Raw genomic sequence first — 20,253 nt, 5'->3', positions numbered from 1 at the left:
CACTCTAGAGGCCACATTTGTGACCCAATCTTTATGAAACTTGGTCAGAATGTTAGTCTTGATGATCTCTAGGTCAAGTTCGAAACTGGGTCATGTGGGGTCAAAAACTAGGTCAGTAGGCCAGATCAAAGGAAAAGCTTGTGAACACTCTAGAGGCCACACTTGTGACCCAATCTTTATGAAACTTGATCAGAATGTTAGTCATGATGATCTCTAGGTCAAGTTCGAAACTGGGTCATGTGGGGTCAAAAACTAGGTCAGTAGGCCAGATCAAAGGAAAAGCTTGTGAACACTCTAGAGGCCACACTTGTGACCCAATCTTTATGAAACTTGGTCAGAATGTTAGTCTTGATGATCTCTAGGTCAAGTTCGAAACTGGGTCATGTTTTTCAAAAACAAGGTCAGTAAGCCAGATCAAAGGAAAAGCTTGTTAACACTCTAGAGGCCACATTTGTTATCCAGTCTTTATGAAACTTGGTCAGAATGTTTGTCTTAATGATCTCTAGGCCAAGGTCGAAACTGGGTTATGTGGGGTCAAAAACTAGGTCTGAAGGCCAGATCAAAGGAAAAACTTGTGAACACACTAGAGGCCACAGTAAATTGTTTTGACCCAATCTTTATGAAATTTGGTCAAAATGTTTGTCTTGATGATCTCTAGGCCATGTTAGAATCTGGGTCATGTTGGGTCAAAAACTAGGTCAGTAGGCCAGATCAAAGGAAAAACATGTGAACACTCCAGAGGCCAATGTTTTGACTCAATCTTTATGAAATTTTGTCAGAATGTTTGTCTTGATGACCTTTAGGTCAAGTTTGAATTTGGGTCATGTAAGATCAAAAACTAGGTCAGTAGGCCAGATCAAAGGAAAAGCTTGTGAACACTCTATAGGTCACAGTTGTGACCCAATATTTATGAAACTTTGTCAGAATGTTTGCCTTGATGATCTCTAGGTCAGTGTTGAAACTGGGTCATGCGGGGTCAAAAAATAGGTCAGTAGGCCAGATCAAAGGAAAAGCTTGTGAACACTCTTTAGGCCACAGTTGTGACTCAATCTTTATGAAACTTGGCCAGAATGTTTGTCTTGATGATCTCTAGGTCAAATTTTAATCTGGGTCATTTATGGTTAAAAACTAGGTCACATGGTCAAATCAAAGGAAAAGTTTGTGAACACTCTAAAGGCTACAGTTGTGACTCAATCTTTATGAAACTTGGTCAGAATGTTTGTCTTGATAATCTCTAGGTTAAGTTCGAAACTGGCTCATGTGGGTTAAAAAACTAGGTCAGTAGGCCAGATATCAACTCTGGTGAGCGGTATATAGGGCCATCATGGCCCTCTTGTTTCATCCAATTTTCAATGAAATAAATCTGATTTTTGTAGCAACTCAATTTGGTAAATCATTCGAAAAAAATGGTGTAACTGTATAAGGGGAAATAACTTTATTGCAACTAAATATAAATATTATGATATATTATAGGGGATGTGTGTACATAGTATGTATTTATTGTGATTAAAGTCCATTTTAGAACAATCTGGGACTGGAATTATAAGCATTTGTACACTGTTACTTCCGTAAAAAGTAGCACACTATCAAACTTCGCCTTGATTATTTTTAATGGGGCGAGCGCAAGCAAAAAACAACAAACATTATTTGTGTTTCTGAAAATATACGAGTGGCAAATTCAGTGAACAGCTTTTTAATTTGGTGAAGCCTGAGATTATGAAACATAAGAATTTTATTCATCTTGTGAAATTGTGCACCTGGTGTTCTGTTTGGGATTTTACTCAGCCAGACAAGAGTTATTGTCCTTGAAATACACATGAAGAGCTTAAAGGTTTATGTTGCAGTTATCTTAAAAAAGATTTCACCCACAGTCATAAAACCATGCACAGTGACAGGAAGCACTAGTGGCCTATGAACACACATTATTTTTTTTTTAGTTTGCCCCATTTTAGACTATAGTTTTCTTCTCTCCAGCATTTTAAGGGCCATGTGTCATACAATGTTGACATCCTTCTTAGTTCTATGCTGGTTAGAAGAGATTGTTTTCAAAAGACACTGCTGTCAGAAAGCTGTTTTACCTGCAGTATTTGTTGAGGGCAGAATCACTCCTTGTTTTTCAGTATGGTACATCTACTGAAGCCAGAGATCAGCTTGTTGTTTGCAGACAGAGCAACAGTCATCATGGAATCAGCAAGGTACAATCTCTCAGTATAAACATTGTTAACACTTGAGTATATTATATCAAAATCTTGGGGAAAACACATACATTAGAATTTTTACCAGAAATCAGTCTGAGAATTTTATTTACAACTGACCTTTTATGGTTTGTGTAACAATGACTTCGGGGCCTCCGTGGCCGAGTGGTTAAGGTCGCTGACTTCAAATCACTTGCCCCTCATTGATGTGGGTTCGAGCCTCACTTGGGGCGTTGAATTCTTCACGTGAGGAAGCCATCCAGCTGGCTTACGGAAGGTCGGTGGTACTACCCAGGTGCCCGCTCGTGATGAAATAATGCACGGAGGGGCACCTGGGGTCTTCCTCCACCATCAAAGCTGGAAAGTCGCCATATGACCTAAAATGTGTCGGTGCGACGTTAAACCCGAAACAAAAAAAAAAAAGTAACAATGACTTCAAGTGAAAATCTCAGTCACTGCTTAACTGGTTATGGACATCTCAAAAATGTCATCAATATTTAAAGGTACTCTGAGAACATGACGCTTTCTCGAACTATCAACACCTCAGCACGCTTTAGACATGCGAACAAACATTCCATAATTATGGGTACATTAAAGGAGAAAATCACAGTTAATTTGAGCATTTTTTAACAATATAAGGCAGACTGTATTGATCATTAATAATTTGCTGGAATTAAAGAAAAGGGACTCTTACGTAATAACAAACACGCTATTTTGATTGCAACTTAATTGAACAGCAAACAGAAATTTTGTATTTCACCTGGTTTTGATAATCTACTGGCCCATAATTTGTTCATCGCGTCAGACTTGTAGAATGCAAATCCAGGCACAAGTTATAAATTAATGGTTTATATAGGTAAATACAGCATGACTATGGTTGCAAAACATTAGGTTGATACGTAGTGCAGCTCTGCATTGACCAACAGTAGAATTATTTCTTATATACATATTAAACAGAATTAGTGCATATGAAGAACAAAATCTCTTTTTCTTGTACAGTGTCTTGATTTGTACATATTTGTTAAAGTATTAAAATACGTGGATATAATCTCTGTTTTTAACATTAGATAATGATGTGCAGTTATTATGCCAGGCAATTAGTGATTCTTACGACATGCTATTTTTATGCAACCTGGAAATCGGTAATCCACTAATATTTCTGCATGCTAAATGTCTGGAATTCCAGATTTGCTAACTTTTTCAACACACGGAAATATTCACATATACAATAACCTTTCTGGCATATATATCCTTGCTTGGCAGAGCTCTTGTTATAATTAATATTACATTTTGTAACAGGGCTCCGGAAATGTGCCAGTTTTGGACCGATTTTTTACTTTTCAGCATACATGCCATATCTCCGGCCGGGAGCCTTTTTCTCCCGTATTTTCAATATATCTCCCAGTCTCCCGCCGGGACATGAAAACCTCGAGCTCCCATAAAAAAATAAATTCAGAAAAAAAGTTCTCTGTCGAAAAATCGTATCTCGGACCCAATGTAGACCTTTAGAAAATACTTGAAATTCAACATCGAGTAGCCCGGAAATACTCTTCAAACATAATTTTGATAATTGTCTATAATCCCTAGCTTGTTTATCGAGAGATACACGCCTGAGGCATTAATTACCTTTCCGCCTTCTGACACCATCTGCAAACAATTAACCATTTAATTTTACCTGTAGGCAATTGTAAACATGTGCATTCGAGATTTTAGACTGATTCAATAACATCAAAGTCGCTGATCTGTAGTTTTTAAAACAATATGTATACCAGTCTTAAAATTACGTCATTTTACCGCCACCTGCCAAAGTGTACTTTCGTTTTCGCTGACCTCAATATTTATCGAGAGACAGGTTAGTGCTAACACCGAGTTCATGCTTCTCCATTTAAATACTTGCACAACATGCAAAAAATCAACCACAATTTAACAAAAATTGGCGAGTTAATGTCAGACTACACAGAATTTCGGACAAACATGAATTCGGATAAGTGAATTTTTTAAGATAAATTGCAATTCTTACTGCCCAAAGACTGCCATTTGTCATGTTGCAATAATTAACGGGAGAAGAATTCCCAGTTTAATTACATGTAGTTTTAATCTAAATATGGACAATCCAGCAGTAGAACGACTTTCATTTTTGTTTTAACAACTTCATTTCTGAAAAGAAATGACTGCCCTTAAAAGACTGTTTGGACATGATATGTCCGCAATCTTTTGAGTATTGTATGCTTAAACATGTCAAAAAGATCACTCTCTCCAGATGCAGAAGCATCAACACATAAAGCAAAAACAAAGTTCCTGGTTCAATCTTTCATGGAATTCTGAATTTCCTTGGATTAATTAAAGTGCTGTAAGTAATAATCATGCATTCTATACACAACTGTTGGCTCCACTCATCAATTCAATATAGAAAACTTGATGATTTTTTCATGAAAACGGCTATTTAGCGCGTAACAATGAGCATATAAAAGTCTCCCTTATTTTTACCCAAATCTCCCTTAAAAAAAGCCCTGCTGAGGCAAATCTCCCTTACTGACCGTCTGAAAATATGGCATGTATGTTTTCAGACCGATTCGTGAAGTGAAAAAACGAAAAAATTGGTCTGATAAAAATGGAGAAAAAGTATAAATTTTGATCTGAAATCTCAATATTCGATCACTTGCCAAGCAGGAAATTGTTGATCGTACCCTCAGATAATCATTTAACGTTTCAAACGTTCTGATTGTCACCTTGGTAATCGATCTGTAATTAGCATGTGACACTACAGTGATTGCGCAGCACATCCTTTAATGTTTGCAGGCAGCCAACTGCAATGTTTGAAACATTTTTGACTGGACCCAAATGCTTCTGATTCGATCCAAATGCTTCTGGGACCCACTTCTTTTATTTAGACCATAAGCCGACGGATTGTTATACCCCCACCAAACATGTTTGGGTGGGGGTCTATATAGGAGTCAGTTTTGTCGCGTCACGTCATGTCACGTCCCGACGCGTCCCGAAATCTATATCTCAGTTATTACTAAATGGATTTGATTCTAACTTAAAATAGATGTTCCACCTTATCACCCACATCATGTGACACAAGGTGCACAACTCTGACACCAATTTTTCATGAGTTATGCCCCCTTTTACTTAGAATTTAAGGTTAATTTTGATGCATTTTCACTATATCTCAGTTATTACTAAATGGATTTGATTCAGACTTAAAATAGATGTTCCACCTTATCACCCGCATCATGTGACACAAGGTGCATAACTCTGACACCAATTTTTAATGAATTATGCCCTCTTTTACTTAGAATTTAAGGTTAATTTTGATGCATTTTCACTATATCTCAGTTATTACTAAATGGATTTGATTCAAGCTTAAAATAGATGTTCCACCTTATCACCCACATCATGTGACACAAGGTGCATAACTCTGACACCAATTTTTCATGAATTATGCCCCCTTTTACTTAAAATTTAAGGTTAATTTTGATGCATTTTCGCTATATCTCAGTTATTAGGAAATGCATTTGTTTCAAACTTGAAGTAGTTGTTCCACATCATCACCCACATCATATGACACAAGGTGCATAACTCTTGCACCAATATTTCCTGAATTATGCCTGCTTTTTGCTTAGAATTATACTTAAATAGTGTTTTGATACACTTTATCTGTACCTCTCTTATTATTTGATATTTTTTAACACAAGCTATTGTGCAATATTCATCCACCATTCGAGTCATAAAACACTCCAGTGACAGTTCTTGACAGATTTAAATGTTTTTGGTACACAGGTGTGACATCATAAAATACAGGTAAAGTTCAACTTTGTCTACAAACCACCAATTTTTAGCTCAACTATTCAAAGAATAGTCTAGCTATTCTACTCACCCTGGCGTCGGCGTCGGCGTCACACCTTGGTTAAGTTTTTGCATGCAAGTACATACAGCCATCAATTAAAGACAAATAGCTTTGAAACTTATTTTTTCTTTTTCTAGGTCAATTACCAACCTCTCTGGGTCAAGTCCCATAACTCTGACATGTATTTTGACCAAATTATGGCCCCTTTTGGACTTAGAAAATTTTGGTTAAAGTTTTACATGCAAGTTACTATCTCCAAAACTAATGCAGATATTGATTTGAAACTTCACATGTGTCTTCGGGGTTATAAAACTAGTTGATGGCAGCAAGTCCCATAACTCTGACTTTCATTTTGGCCAAATTATGCCCCCTTTTGGACTTAGAAAATTCTGGTTAAAGTTTTGCGTGCAAGTACATACAGCTTTTTCTAAAAGGCATATAGATTTTAAACTTATTTTTTCTTTTTCTAGATCAATTACCAACCTCACTGGGTCAAGACCCATAACTCTGACATGTATTTTGAGCAAATTATGCCCCCTTTTAGACTTAGAAAATTTTGGTTAAAGTTTTACATGCAAGTTACTATCTCCAAAACTAATGCAGATATTGATTTGAAACTTAACATGTGTCTTCGGGGTTATAAATCTAGTTGATAGCAGCAAGTCCCATAACTCTGACCTTCATTTTGGCCAAAGTATGCCCCCTTTTGGACTTAGAAAATTCTGGTTAAAGTTTTGCGTGCAAGTACATACAGCTATTTCTAAAAGGCATATAGATTCTAAACTTATTTTTTCTTTTTCTAGATCAATTACCAACCTCACTGGGTCAAGTCCCATAACTCTGACATGTTTTTTGAGCAAATTATGCCCCCTTTTAGACTTAGATAATTTTGGTTAAAGTTTTACATGCAAGTTATTATCTCCAAAACTAATGCAGATATTGAATTGAATCTTCACATGTGTCTTCGGGGTTATAAAACTAGTTGATAGCAGCAAGTCCCATAACCCTGACCTTCATTTTGGCCAAATTATGTCCCCTTTTGGACTTAGCAAATTCTGGTTAAAGTTTTGCGTGCAAGTACATACAGCTATTACTAAAAGGCATATAGATTTGAAACTTATTTTTTCTTTTTCTACATCAATTACTAACCTCACTGGATCAAGTCCCATAACTCTGGCATGTATTTTGGGCAAATTATGCCCCCTTTTGGACTTTGAAAATTCTGGTTAAAGTTTTACATGCAAGTTTCTATCTCCAAAACTAATGCAGATATTGAATTGAAACTTCACATGTGCCTTCGGGGTTATAAAACTAGTTGATAGCAGCAAGTCCCATAACTGATATGCATTTTGGTCAAATTATTCCCCCTTTTGAACTTAAAACTCTTTTGATATTTAACCTTTTTGGGTAATATTTTCCTGCTTCTGGGACAATATTTCGAATAGTGGAACTTGGCTGTCTTACGGACAGCTCTTGTTTATGTAGTTATGGCCCCTTTCCAACTTAAAATTTGTCAAACTCATGGTTGTTGGGCAATAACTCATGAAAGGCTTGACAGATTTAGATAAATTTTGGTACACAGGTGTAATATCATAAGATACAGGTCAAGTTCGATTTAAATTGCACCTTCTTGTGGCCATGTCTTTCTTATGGTTGCCATTCTTCTGTGACAAGATTGTGGGGGTATTTGTCACTCCTGTCACAGTTCTAGTTTTATTTCAAAAGGCTATGTTTGAAGACAGTTAAAAAGAAACAAAAGGTCATTGCATTTAATGAGACATCACATTGGAAACCAATAAAATATTTTTTATTATTACTTGATTTGTAAAAATTACATGGTACATTTGGCAGTACAGCTGAAACAAATACAGAAAATCATCTTTGCAACCCGACTGTACAAAAAAAGGACTGGCAAACCCAAATGACCTGAAGGAAACCGGAGTGGTGGACTGGCTGGTTTATCAAATTGGTCTTACAAAAAAGTTCAAAAATGAAATTTTGTTTACATCAGAGAAGAATATATAAGTTATCAAAACGTGGTTGCTTGTTGAAGTACAACGCCAGTGAAATGAAATATCCGCGTAGATTGATCAGTACCATGATTAGGACGGCCAACCAATGTGACCTTTTGGTACCCTACACGGGAAGTTCGATCTCAGCGTTCATATAACCTACACATTTGGTCCATGGCAGAGTACTCTAAAAATACTGAGGATATTTGGCAGAGACTATGGGTCGAGTAAATCACTTTGACACATTGTATTTTATAAAAACCCTTCAAATAATGAGGAAACGCTGTGTTTATGGTACCAAAGTCACATGCGTTGGCTTTTAGACTAGATAGATAAATACGGTGCCAGCAAAACAATGCCTCAGCAATTTTATCCTAGCAAGTATTTCTCGGAAAAACATCGAAACTTAAACAAAGTTACAACCACATATAACACTGAATGACTGTTTTCATTGTATTATAACTCGCGGTGACTGGTAAATCATTTTTAGCTTGACTATTCGAAGAATAGGGGAGCTATCCTACTCGCCCCGGCGTCGGCGTGAGCGTGAGTGTCAAACAAATGTTAAAGTTTGCGTACCACCCCAAATATTTTCAAAGTCCATTGAGATATTGCTTTCATATTTTGCATACTTGTTTACCATCATGACCCCAGTCTGTAAAAAAGGAGGAGGCAACTCTATCAAGCATTTTGACTGAATTATGGCCCCTTTTCGACTTAGAATAAATGTTAAAGTTTGCGTACCACCCCAAATATTTTCAAAGTACATTAAGACATTGCTTTCATATTTTGCATACTTGTTTACCATCATGACCCCAGTCTGTAAAAAGGAGGAGGCAACTCTATCAAGCATTTTGACTGAATTATGGCCCCTTTTCGACTTAGAATATGCTTATTGTAATGTTAAAGTTTTACTCATTGCTTATATTATACTATCAAGCACTGAGAATAGTCGAGCGCTCTGTCCGCTGACAGCTCTTGTTAATGCCTAACATACTAGTTACTTTAGTCTATCACATTTTACAAATGTAGTCTATATGTATGATACGGCGGTTGTGGTAGCGCAGATGTCGTGATTTTCATTTCGGATAGATTGGGTTTTCAGAATTTCCGGAGCCCTGTTTTGTAACATTTTTCATTAAAAGGGGGATAATTCAATCAGTATGAAAAAGCTGGAGTTACGGTTAATTGTACTGATCATTGATACTGAATATCATTTAATTATCTTTGGTGACTCAAGACGAGAAGAAAGTGAGATTGAACTGAATGAAAGCAGTTTGGACTGCAGGTGTTCATTTGTAAGGCAACCCAATAGCCTTCAACATAATTGTAATATTTTCTAGGTATATGTTGGAGTTGAAACTAGAGCAAGTGAAGATGTTTGTAGAAAAAGTTCGTGGAATAGCTGCAGCTGCTGGATGCACAGTATGTATTGTGAAATCTCTTATTGTAAACACTGGTAACAAGGGAAGAGATACTCTCAGTGTTTTTAAGTAGAATATAGATGTTTATATATCTTTAACTTATTGTAAGCTGTCAACAGGATAGCTGAAAATAACATTACTTTTGTGCAATAGGGTGTAAAGAAAGTTTGTTCCAATTTGAAAAGTAAACAGCATATATTTTAAGTCATCTTGAATGCTGTTATGTTGACTTGTTGCTGCTACGTAAATTTGGTAAATTTCAGATTTCTTTTTGTAGAGTATATCTAAAATACCTGCAGCTTGAAAATAGTTGTTCCACCTAAGAATATATACCAAACAAAAAATAAAGGTTATAAATATATAAAATTCAGTGTATCTCTTTTAGGGTCTGCAACAGGAAAATTTAATGATGTAACAAATGAATAACTTTATTTTTCAATTAACCTTGTTTTTGAGACATCAAGAAAGATTGATAAATACAGTGTAAAATCTGGTAAATAAACGCATATTCGAATATAAGCGCATATCAAAAGTAAGCGCATATGGCTTTACCGTTATTCCGTATGGGATAATAAGCGCATGTCGTGCCTTTACCATAATTTTGTCTCAAAAGTAGGCGCATATCCGATTACTGATAAACAAACAACAGATGTAGCAAAAAGATGTAATTAATGGTATTATACCGTGATAATTGTTTATCATAAATACAGGCGAAAAGTGTTATTACCTGTTGAATAGCCGGTAGGTGTTAAAAGATTTTAACGTCTATTAATTGTCTGATAAAACGATAATTGTTTACGATAATCATGCTTTTTGAATAAAAAATGTTTTCAGTAAATGAAAGTTTGCATTGTCATAACAGTTTGTCATTTTTTGTAAATCTGTGAAAAGAATATGGATAAAATGCTACAATCTTAGTGTTGAACAATTATTGAATGGTCCGAGAGATTGAATATTATTTGCAAAATATGTATTCATTATGCTTTCATTTTGTCTAAATAATGTATGCAATAAAAAGGAAGTAGTCCACTGCGCACGTCCATGACCATGTTTTACTTTCGTTTTCTCAACCAAGGTAAGCACTGTCAATATTCTTAATATATCAAAAATAGGTGCACGCGGCTTGTCTATAAATGCATATCAAATATAAGCGCATAGTTTTGGCTTAAGTATAAGCGCATATCAAAAATAGGCGCATTAAAGTGTCACTAAAATTATTATAAGCGTATACCCTTATTTAGCAGATTTTACAGTATAATGATTACTAATGACTTATGACAGGGTTTGTAAATAAGTATATGAAGCAGTTCTATTTTAAAACTTGGTCTTTATAGCATTGTTATAAGGTCCCCTTCCAGATTTGTTCCAATGGGGACACTTGGCCCCTTTTAGGGTCTGTTAAAGCTTAAAGATAGAACAATTATTTAACAACTTGATGGAACTTCATCGAACTTGGTTTGTAGCATCATTTATAATGTTGTTGAAGTTGGGCACTCGGCACATTTTACGGGTTGCTAGAGCTAAGAAAAGAAATACTTTTAAAAGACTTCTTCTCGTGGACCACTTGATGGATCTAATTTTCATCAAATTTTATCTGTAGCATCCTTATAAGGTCCTCTCCCAAAAGACTTCAAATGGGAGTGCTTGGTCTCTATTAGATGGTGCTAGAGCTAAAAATAGAAATACATTTAAAAGACTTCTTCTCATGAACAACTTTATGACTCTTCATCAAACTTTGTCTCTAGCTTCATTATATTAGGTACTGTCCTAATTTTGTTCTAAAGGAGGCACTCATTTAAACAGCTTCTTCTTGTGAACCACTTCACAGATCTTTGACAAACTTGGTATGCGGCATTTTTTTAAGGTCCTCTCCCATATTTATTCAAATGAGGACATTAGGCCCTTTTAGGAGCTGCTAGTGCTAAAAATAGAAATATATTTAAACAACTTCTTATAATGAAGTGCTTGATGGATCTTCTTCAAACATGGTCAGTAGCATCATTTTTAGTCTTTTCCCAAGTTCGTTCAAATGGAAACCTTGACCCTTTTTAGGGGTCACTAGAGCTTAAATTAGAAAACCTCTATATGACATTTTTTACTTTTTTGATGGATCTTCATGAAACTTAGTCTGTAACATCATTGTAAGATCATCTCTCACATTTGCCCAAATTGTGGCACTTAGCCCCTTTTAGGGGCCACTAGTTTATATTAGTCACAGTTGTTACAATTCATGATTCAGTGTGTCATACATATATTCAAGATCAAACAGTCAGTGTAAAAACAACTTCTTCTGTGAACTGCTTCACAGGTCTTTATCAAACTTGGTATGTAGCATGATTATAATGTCCTCTCCCACATTTGTTAAAATGGGGGGAGATTCAGGGGTTGTCCCATTTTAGGAGCCGCTAGAGCTTAAATAGACATACAGTCAAACCTGTGAACAAAGACCACTCATCGGAACAAGCAAATGTCAAACTTCTCAGCCATTATCATGCTCATAAAAAGTATTTTTACAGCTTCTACAGCACTTGCTTTCTTTGTGTTCTATGTAATAATTCCTTTTGTAAATCATAACCACTACTACCATCATCACCATCATCATCATCATCATCAGATACTCAGAAATAGGACTACACTCGTTTGGAATGAAATACAGAAATACCTTTAAACTTTGGAAAAGAAGAATGCAATGTTATGTTTCTTTTTATTTTAATATGCACTCTAATGAACTTAATCTAATGTTTTACTAAGCATCAATCATATGCTAAATATGTAAGCATTTCATTCTGTACCAATTTGCTTACTGCAGATTGGGAAATTTTTGTGAGAGTTTATTTTGCGCACTGACAGGTTTATGTTTGCGGTACTGCAGATTCGTCAATACACGCATAACTGCGATAAACGAAAATGTAGATGTCCAAAACACAAGAACAGTCGAAGTTGCAAATTTGAGAAAAAATAAAATTCTCCCAATTTACAGTAACCTTTAACATCTGTCACTTATCACCAATGTTAACCTAAACAATATTATTCTGTCTGAAGTCCCCTTTGCTGCACAGTAACTGACTCACTTCTTTACAAAAAAGTCACTGATCTTTGTTATGCCCCCCTTCGAAGAAGGAGGGGTATATTGTTTTGCAGATGTTGGTCGGTAGGTGGGTCGGTCGGTCGGAATTTAGACCAATCCGTTTCCAGATGGTAACTCAAGAACGCTTGGGCCTAGGATCATGAAAGTTGATAGGGAGGTTGGTCATCACCAGCAGATGACCCCTATTGATTTTGAGGTCTGTATGTCAAAGGTCAAGGTCACAGTGACCCTGAATAGTAAAACGGTTTCCGGATGATAACTCAAGAACACTTGGGCCTAGGATCATGAAAGTTGATAGGGAGGTTGATAATGACCAGCAGATGACCCCTATTGATTTTGAGGTCAGTATGTTAAAGGTCAAGGTCACAGTGACCCTGAACAGTAAAACGGTTTCCGGATGATAACTCAAGAACGCTTAGGCCTAGGATCACGAAAGTTGATAGGGAGGTTGGTCATGACCAGCAGATGACCCCTATTGATTTTGAGGTCAGTATGTCAAAGGTCAAGGTCACAGTGACCAGGAACAGTAAAATGGTTTCCAGGCAATAACTGTAGAACGCTTGGGCCTAGTGTCAGGAAAATTGATAGTTAGGTTGGCCATGACCAGCAGATGACCCCTATTGATTTTGAGGTCATTAGGTCAAAGGTCAAGGTCACATTGGCCAGGAACAGTTAAAACGGTTTCTGATCTTCTTGTCCAAAACCATAGGGCCTAGGGCTTTGATATTTTGTATGTAGCAAAATCTAGTGGTCCTCTACCAAGATTGTTCAGATTATTTCCCTGGGGTCAAATATGGCCCAACCCCGGGGGTCACATGGTTTATATAAACTTATATAGGAAAAAATTTGAAAAACCTCACGTCCAAAACCACAGGGCCTAGGGCTTTGATATTTTGTATATGACATCATCTAGTGGTCCTCTACTAAGATTGTTCAAATTATTCCCCTAGGGTCAAATATGGCTCCGCCCTGGGGGTCACATGGTTTACATAGACTTATATAGGGAAAAACTTTGAAAATCTTCTTGCCCAAACCACAAAGACTATGGCTTTGATATTTTGTAATGTAGCATCATTTAGTGGTTCTCTACCAAGTTTGTTCAAATTATCCCTCTAGGGTCAAATATGGCCCCGCCCCAGGGGTCATATGGTTCATATAGACTTGTATAGGGAAAAACTTAGAACCTTCATGTCCATAACTTACATCATTCAAATTTGGACCACATGTATAGTTTTGAGTGGCAAGATGAACCTTGACATGAGTTGACCTTGATCTTGACCTAGTGACCTTCTTTCAGATTTCTGTAGCTACAGCCTTCAAATTTCGACCACATGCATAGGTTTGTGTACCGAAAAAAACTTTGACATTGTTATTGACCTAGTGACCTACTTTCACATTTTTGAAGGTACAGGCTTCAAATTTGGACCACATGCATAGTTTTTTGTTCCAAAATAAAATTTGACCTTGATTTTGACCTAGTGACCTACTTTCACATTTCTCAAGCTACAGCCTTCAAATCTGAACCACAAGCATAGTTTTGTGTACTGAAATAAACTTTGATCTTGAGATTGACCTAGTGACCTACTTTCACATTTCTGAAGGTACAGGCTTCAAATTTGGGCCACTTGCATAGTTTTGTGTTCCGAAATAAAATTTGACCTTGATTTTGACCTAGTGACCTACTTTCACATTTCTCAAGCTACAGCCTTCAAATTTGAACCACATGCATAATTTTGTGTACTGAAATGAACTTTGATCTTGAGATTGACATATTGACCTACTTTCACATTTCTGAAGCTACAGGCTTCAAATTTGGACCGCATGCATTTTTTATGCCCCCGAAGGGAGGCATATAGTTTTTGAACCGTCTGTCTGTCAGTCTGTCCGCATTTTTCGTGTCCGGTCCATATCTTTGTCATCGATGGATGGATTTTCAAATAACTTGGCATGAATGTGTACCACAGTAAGATGACGTGTCGCGCGCAAGACCCAGGTCCGTAGCTCAAAGGTCAAGGTCACACTTAGACATTAAAGGATAGTGCATTGATGGGCGTGTCCGGTCCATATCTTTGTCATCGATAGATGGATTTTCAAATAACTTAGCATGAATGTGTACCACAGTAAGACGACGTGTCGCGCGCAAGACCCAGGTCCGTAGCTCAAAGGTCAAGGTCACACTTAGACATTAAGGGATAGTGCATTGATGGGTGTGTCCGGTCCATATCTTTGTCATCGATGGATGGATTTTCAAATAACTTGGCATGAATGTGTACCACAGTAAGACGATGTGTCGCACGCAAGACCCAGGTCCGTAGCTCAAAGGTCAAGGTCACACTTAGACATTAAGGGATAGTGCATTGATGGGCGTGTCCGGTCCATATCTTTGTCATCGATGGACGGATTTTCAAATAACTTGGCATGAATGTGTACCACAGTAAGACGACATGTCGCGCGCAAGACCCAGGTCCGTAGCTCAAAGGTCAAGGTCACAGACGTTAAAGGTCATTTTTCATGATAGTGCATTGATGGGCGTGTCCGGTCCATATCTTTGTTATTCATGCATGGATTTTAAAATAACTACGCATGAATGTGTGACACAGTAAGACGATGTGTCGCTCGCAAGACCCAGGTCCGTAGCTCAAAGGTCCTAAACTCTAACATCGGCCATAACTATTCATTTAAAGTGCCATCGGGGGCATGTGTCATCCTATGGAGACAGCTCTTGTTTGTGTTCTGAATTGAAATTTGACATTGATTTTTACCTATTACCTACTTTCACATTTCTCAAGATACAGCCTTCAAATTTGAAGCACATGCATAGTTCTGTCTACTGAAATGAACTTTGACCTTGAAATTGATCTAGTGACCTGCTTTCACATTTCTCAAGCCACAGCTTTCAAATTTGGACCACATAACATTGTTTTGTACCGAAATGAAATTTGACATTGATTTTGACCTTGAGCTAGTCTTGAAATTTGAAACATTCAAAAATGGCTCAGTGGATGGCGCCAAGATCACTCTGTAATCTCTTGTTAGGTTAATAGGTTAAAGGTCAAGGTCAGATTAAACCAGAATGGTAGAACTTTTGTTTACAGTGAGCATATAATTTCTGTTCCTTGTGCAATTACTTAATGCATCAAGGGGGGCATTTCGTGTTCGACGAGCTCTTGTTTTGTTACACTTGCCATTTTAATGTTCTGTAATAAATCACCACAGTTCATTACACTGTTCAGTAGGTCCAAGTGTCCATGACTCACAGCAAATGCCTTAAGCTTTTCCACAAAACTAAAGCACTCAGTAACTGAACATGGTGCACACTCTCTAATGCACAGTCATCATCGTCATGATCGCCCACATCATTTTCACTTCTACAGTCCTTCAGCAGTAATTATTCTGTTTGCTATAATGCGCAAGTCGTGAAAGTCATGCCAGAACGGTCAAGCTTGCTTGTTATTGGGGGTCCAATATAACTCTTGGAAATGAATTAGGTTGGTCACTGGTCGTGGTCGCTATTCACAGCCTTTTTATGAGCACTTTTAGCTCGACTATTCGAAGAATAAGTAGAGCCACCTACTCACGTCGGCGTCACACCTTGGTTAAGTTTTTTGTACCAGTCCACTTTTTGACAAAGTCTTTTGAGATAAAGCTTTGAAACTTTCAACACTTGTTAACCATCACCATGTCCAGTTTAAGGCAAGTACATAACTCCATCAAGGATTTTGGCTGAATTATGGCCCCTTTTAACTTAGAAATCTTGGTAACGTTTTTCGTACCAGTTCACATTTTGTGTAAAGTGTTTGACATAAATAAATTATGGCTTTGAAACTTTTATCACTTGTTTATTATAACAGTCTCTATGTGTAGGCAAGAGTATATAACTCTGTCAACTATTTTGGCTTAATTATGGCCCTTTTTAGCTCATCTGATTTTTTGAGAAAAAATGCTGAGTTATTGTCATCACTTGGTTGGCGTCGGCGTCGGCATTGGTGTTGGCATTGGTGTTGCCAGGTTAAGTTTTATGTTTAGGTCAGCCTTTCTCCTAAACTATCAAAGCTATTGCTTTGAAACTTGCAACACTTGTTCACCATCATAAGCTGACTCTGTACAGCAAGAAACATAACTCCATCCTGCTTTTTGCAAGAACTATGGCCCTTTTTGGACTTAGAAAATCAGATTTCTTGGTTAAGTTTTGTGCTTAGGTCAGCTTTTCTCCTAAACTATCAAAGCTATTGCTTTAAAACTTGCAACACTTGTTCACCATCAAAAGCTGACTCTGTACAGCAAGAACATAACTCCATCCTCTTTTTGCAAGAATTATGTCCCTTTTTGGACTTAGAAAATATCAGATTTCTTGGTAAAGTTTTATGTTTAGGTCAATTTTTCTCCTAACAAAGCTATTGCTTTGAAACTTGCAACACTTGTTCACCATCATAAGCTGACTCTGTACAGCGAGAAACATAACTCAATCCTGCTTTTTGCAAGAATTATGGCCCTTTTTGGATTTAGAAAATATCAGATTTTTGGGTTAAGTTTTGCGTTTAGGTCACCTTTTCTTCTTAATGGTCAAAGCTATTGCTTAAAGCTTGGAGCAGTTATTTGCCATTCAAAGCTGACACTGCACAGCAAGTACCGTAACTCTACATTGCTTTTTAGCTCACCTGAGCCAAAGGCTCATGGTGAGCTTTTGTGACCACTCAATGTCCGTCGTCCGTCCATCAACATTATCTAAAAAAATCTTCTTCTTGAAAACCAAAGGACAGAATTGCATCAAACTTCACAGGAATGATCCTTGGGTGGTCCCCTTTCAAAACTGTTCAAAGAATTGAATTCCAAATAGAACTCTGGTTGCCATGGCAACAGAAAGGAAAAACTTTAAAAATCTTCTTGTCCAAAAGCGCAAGGCGTAGAGCCTTGATATTTGGCTTGTGACATCATCTAATGGTCCTCTATGAAGATTGTTCAAATTATGCCTCTGGGGTGAAAAGAGGGCCCGCCCCGGGGGTCCCAAGTTTTACATAGACTTATATAGGAAAAAAACTTTAAAAATCTTCTTATCTGAAACCACAAGACCTAGGCCTTTGATATTTGGTATGTAGCATTGCCTTGTGGTCCTCTACCAAAATTATTCAAATTATAACCCTGGAGTGAAAAGAGGCCCTGCCCTGGAGGGTCTCAAATTTTACATTTTAGACTTATGTAGGAAAAACTTTAAAAATCTTCTTGTCTGAAACTGCAAGGCCTATGCTTTTGATATTTGGTATGTTGCATTGCCTTGTGGATGTCTAACAAGATTGTTCAAATTATTCTCCTGGGGTGAAAAGAGGCCCTGCCCTGGGGGTCCCAAGTTTAACATAGACTTATATAGGAAAAAAAACTTGGCTTATGTTTGGCTTGTGACATCATCTAATGGTCCTCTATGAAGATTGTTCAAATTATGCCCCTGGGGTGAAAAGAGGGCCCGCCCCGGGGGTCCCAAGTTTTACATAGACTTATATAGGAAAAAAACTTTAAAAATCTTCTTGTCTAAAACCGCAAGACCTAGGCTTTTGATATTTGGTATGTAGCATTGCCTTGTGGTCCTCTACCAGAATTGTTCAAATTATGCCCCTGGGGTGAAAAGAGCCCCTACCCTGGGGGTCCCAAATTTAACATAAACATATAGGGAAAAAAATCTTCTTGTCTGAAAGTACATGGCCTAGGCCATTGATATTTGGTGTGTAGCATTGCCTAGTGGATGTCTAACAAGATTGTTCAAATTATTCCACTGGGGTGAAAAGAGGCCCCACCCTGGGGGTCACTTGTTATTTCAGTAATATAGGAATAAATACTTAAAAATTATCAGATCATATTTCCTAGACTATTTGATTATAATTACCTGATGACCCCAAGTGATTAGGGGTCACCTGACTGTGACCTTGACCTACTGACCTACTTCCTTATTTTTTAAGAAACAGCTTTGAAATTTAAACGTGTGGCTATTATTACTCAGGTGAGCGATTCAGGGTCATCATGACCCTCTTGTTGCAAGAATTATGGCACCTTTTGGACTTAGAAGATCATGGGTAGGACAATATTTCTATCATACAGAGACAAAAAAATCAGATGAGCGTCTGCACCCACATGGCGGAGCTCTTATTGGACTTGGAAATTGGTACAATTTTTGTACAAGTCCATATTTTGTCAAAACTATTTGACCTGTGGCTTTGAAAGTTTGAACAATTGTTTATCATCATGATTTATATTTGTAGGCAAGAGTACTTAACTCTGTCAACTATTTTGGCTGAATTATGGCCCTTTCTTGACTTGGAAATTGGTTCAGTTTTCGTACATGTCCATGTTTTGTCAAAACTATTTGACATGTGACTTTGAAACTTTTAACACTTGTTTATCATCATGATTTTCATCTGCAGGCAAGACTACATAACTCTGTCAACTATTTTGGCTGAATTATGGCCCTTTTTGGACTTTGAAATTGGTTCAGATTTCATACAAGTCGATGTTTTGTCAATGCTATTTGACGTGTGGCTTTGAAACTTTTAACACTTGTTTATCATCATAATTTCCATCTGTAGGCAAGAGTACATAACTCTGTCAACTATTTTGGCTAAATTATGGCCCTTTTTGGACTTGGAAATCAGTTAAGTTTTTTGTACCAGTCTGTATTTTGCCTAACCTGTTTGTCATATGGCTTTGAAACTTTGACCACTTGTTTATCTTCATAGTCTACTTACCTAGAACAAGGACTTTAGCTGAGTCATGGCCCTTGTTTGGACATTAGGTTTCGCATACCATTCGATATTTTGTCTATTAACTGTTGCTTACCAACATGGTCACACATTGCCATATAGTGCAAGACTTATCCAAAACCACAAATGCAGGTACATTGTTTGTCTTATCTGTTCCTCTTCTTTTCTGAAAATCTCAGGTAATATTTTGACCCTATACTTCTATCAATGCTTCGAATAGTTGAGCGTGCTATCAACAGACAGCTCTTGTTCTACGGGGGGATCAGAGACCGGTCATTGTTGACAGGTGGTCGCTACACAAGGGTGGTCGCTAGCACAAGTTTGACCGTATATTATACAGTTTTACACAACGTGCCTTGTCTATCACTTGGCAATGATAATGTGCAATAATCAAAACAATGTGTTGTCCATCATTAACCACTGAATGTCCAGTTATAGATACAATAACTAAAACTTCCATTTCCACGTAATTTAAAGTTTCACCTCCATACAACTGGTGTAAATTGTTCTGCTGATGACTCAGTAAAAATGAAGGTATATGTATTCTGCAATCTGATGTAGCAAGTCTGACAGTTCACAACTGCATTCCAGCTAAAATCTACGGAATCCTGTTTGTGCCACTTTAATTCTCACCTCACTAACACACATTATCGCATTGGTGCTTTATCCCAAAACATATATATATGTGAGATTGAACAATCCTCGCGAAGTTTTTAGGGCGATAATTATCGTCTTAATTTTCGCATGTCTTTCTTAATTCTCACATCGGGAAATTGAAATTCTGCTTAAATACTGATACATAGTTGCGAGAATCAGTAAAACTTCATATTGTCGCCGGGTGTTAGGGGTTATTTCTTTCTTTAGCACCGTGGATGAAAATTTCTGTTACATCGTTAAAAAGGGCAGGGACTGTCATTATGTCTTCCCCCCCCCCTCTG

At 37.2% G+C, this 20,253-nt stretch overlaps 1 protein-coding gene across 1 annotated transcript in view; it reads left to right on the top strand.

Annotated features, from left to right (window-relative positions):
* The window catches only part of LOC123536082 (dynein axonemal assembly factor 3-like), a 236,609-nt gene that overhangs the window by 210,681 nt on the left and 5,675 nt on the right, over positions 1-20,253 (top strand). The window contains 2 exon segments of the mRNA XM_053529209.1: positions 2,121-2,195; positions 9,401-9,482. Coding sequence (XP_053385184.1) covers positions 2,121-2,195; positions 9,401-9,482 — 157 coding nt within the window.

Source organism: Mercenaria mercenaria, chromosome 17 (genome assembly GCF_021730395.1).
Source record: "Mercenaria mercenaria strain notata chromosome 17, MADL_Memer_1, whole genome shotgun sequence".
Lineage (NCBI taxonomy): Eukaryota > Metazoa > Mollusca > Bivalvia > Venerida > Veneridae > Mercenaria > Mercenaria mercenaria.
This window is presented reverse-complemented; position numbering and strand designations above follow the sequence as displayed.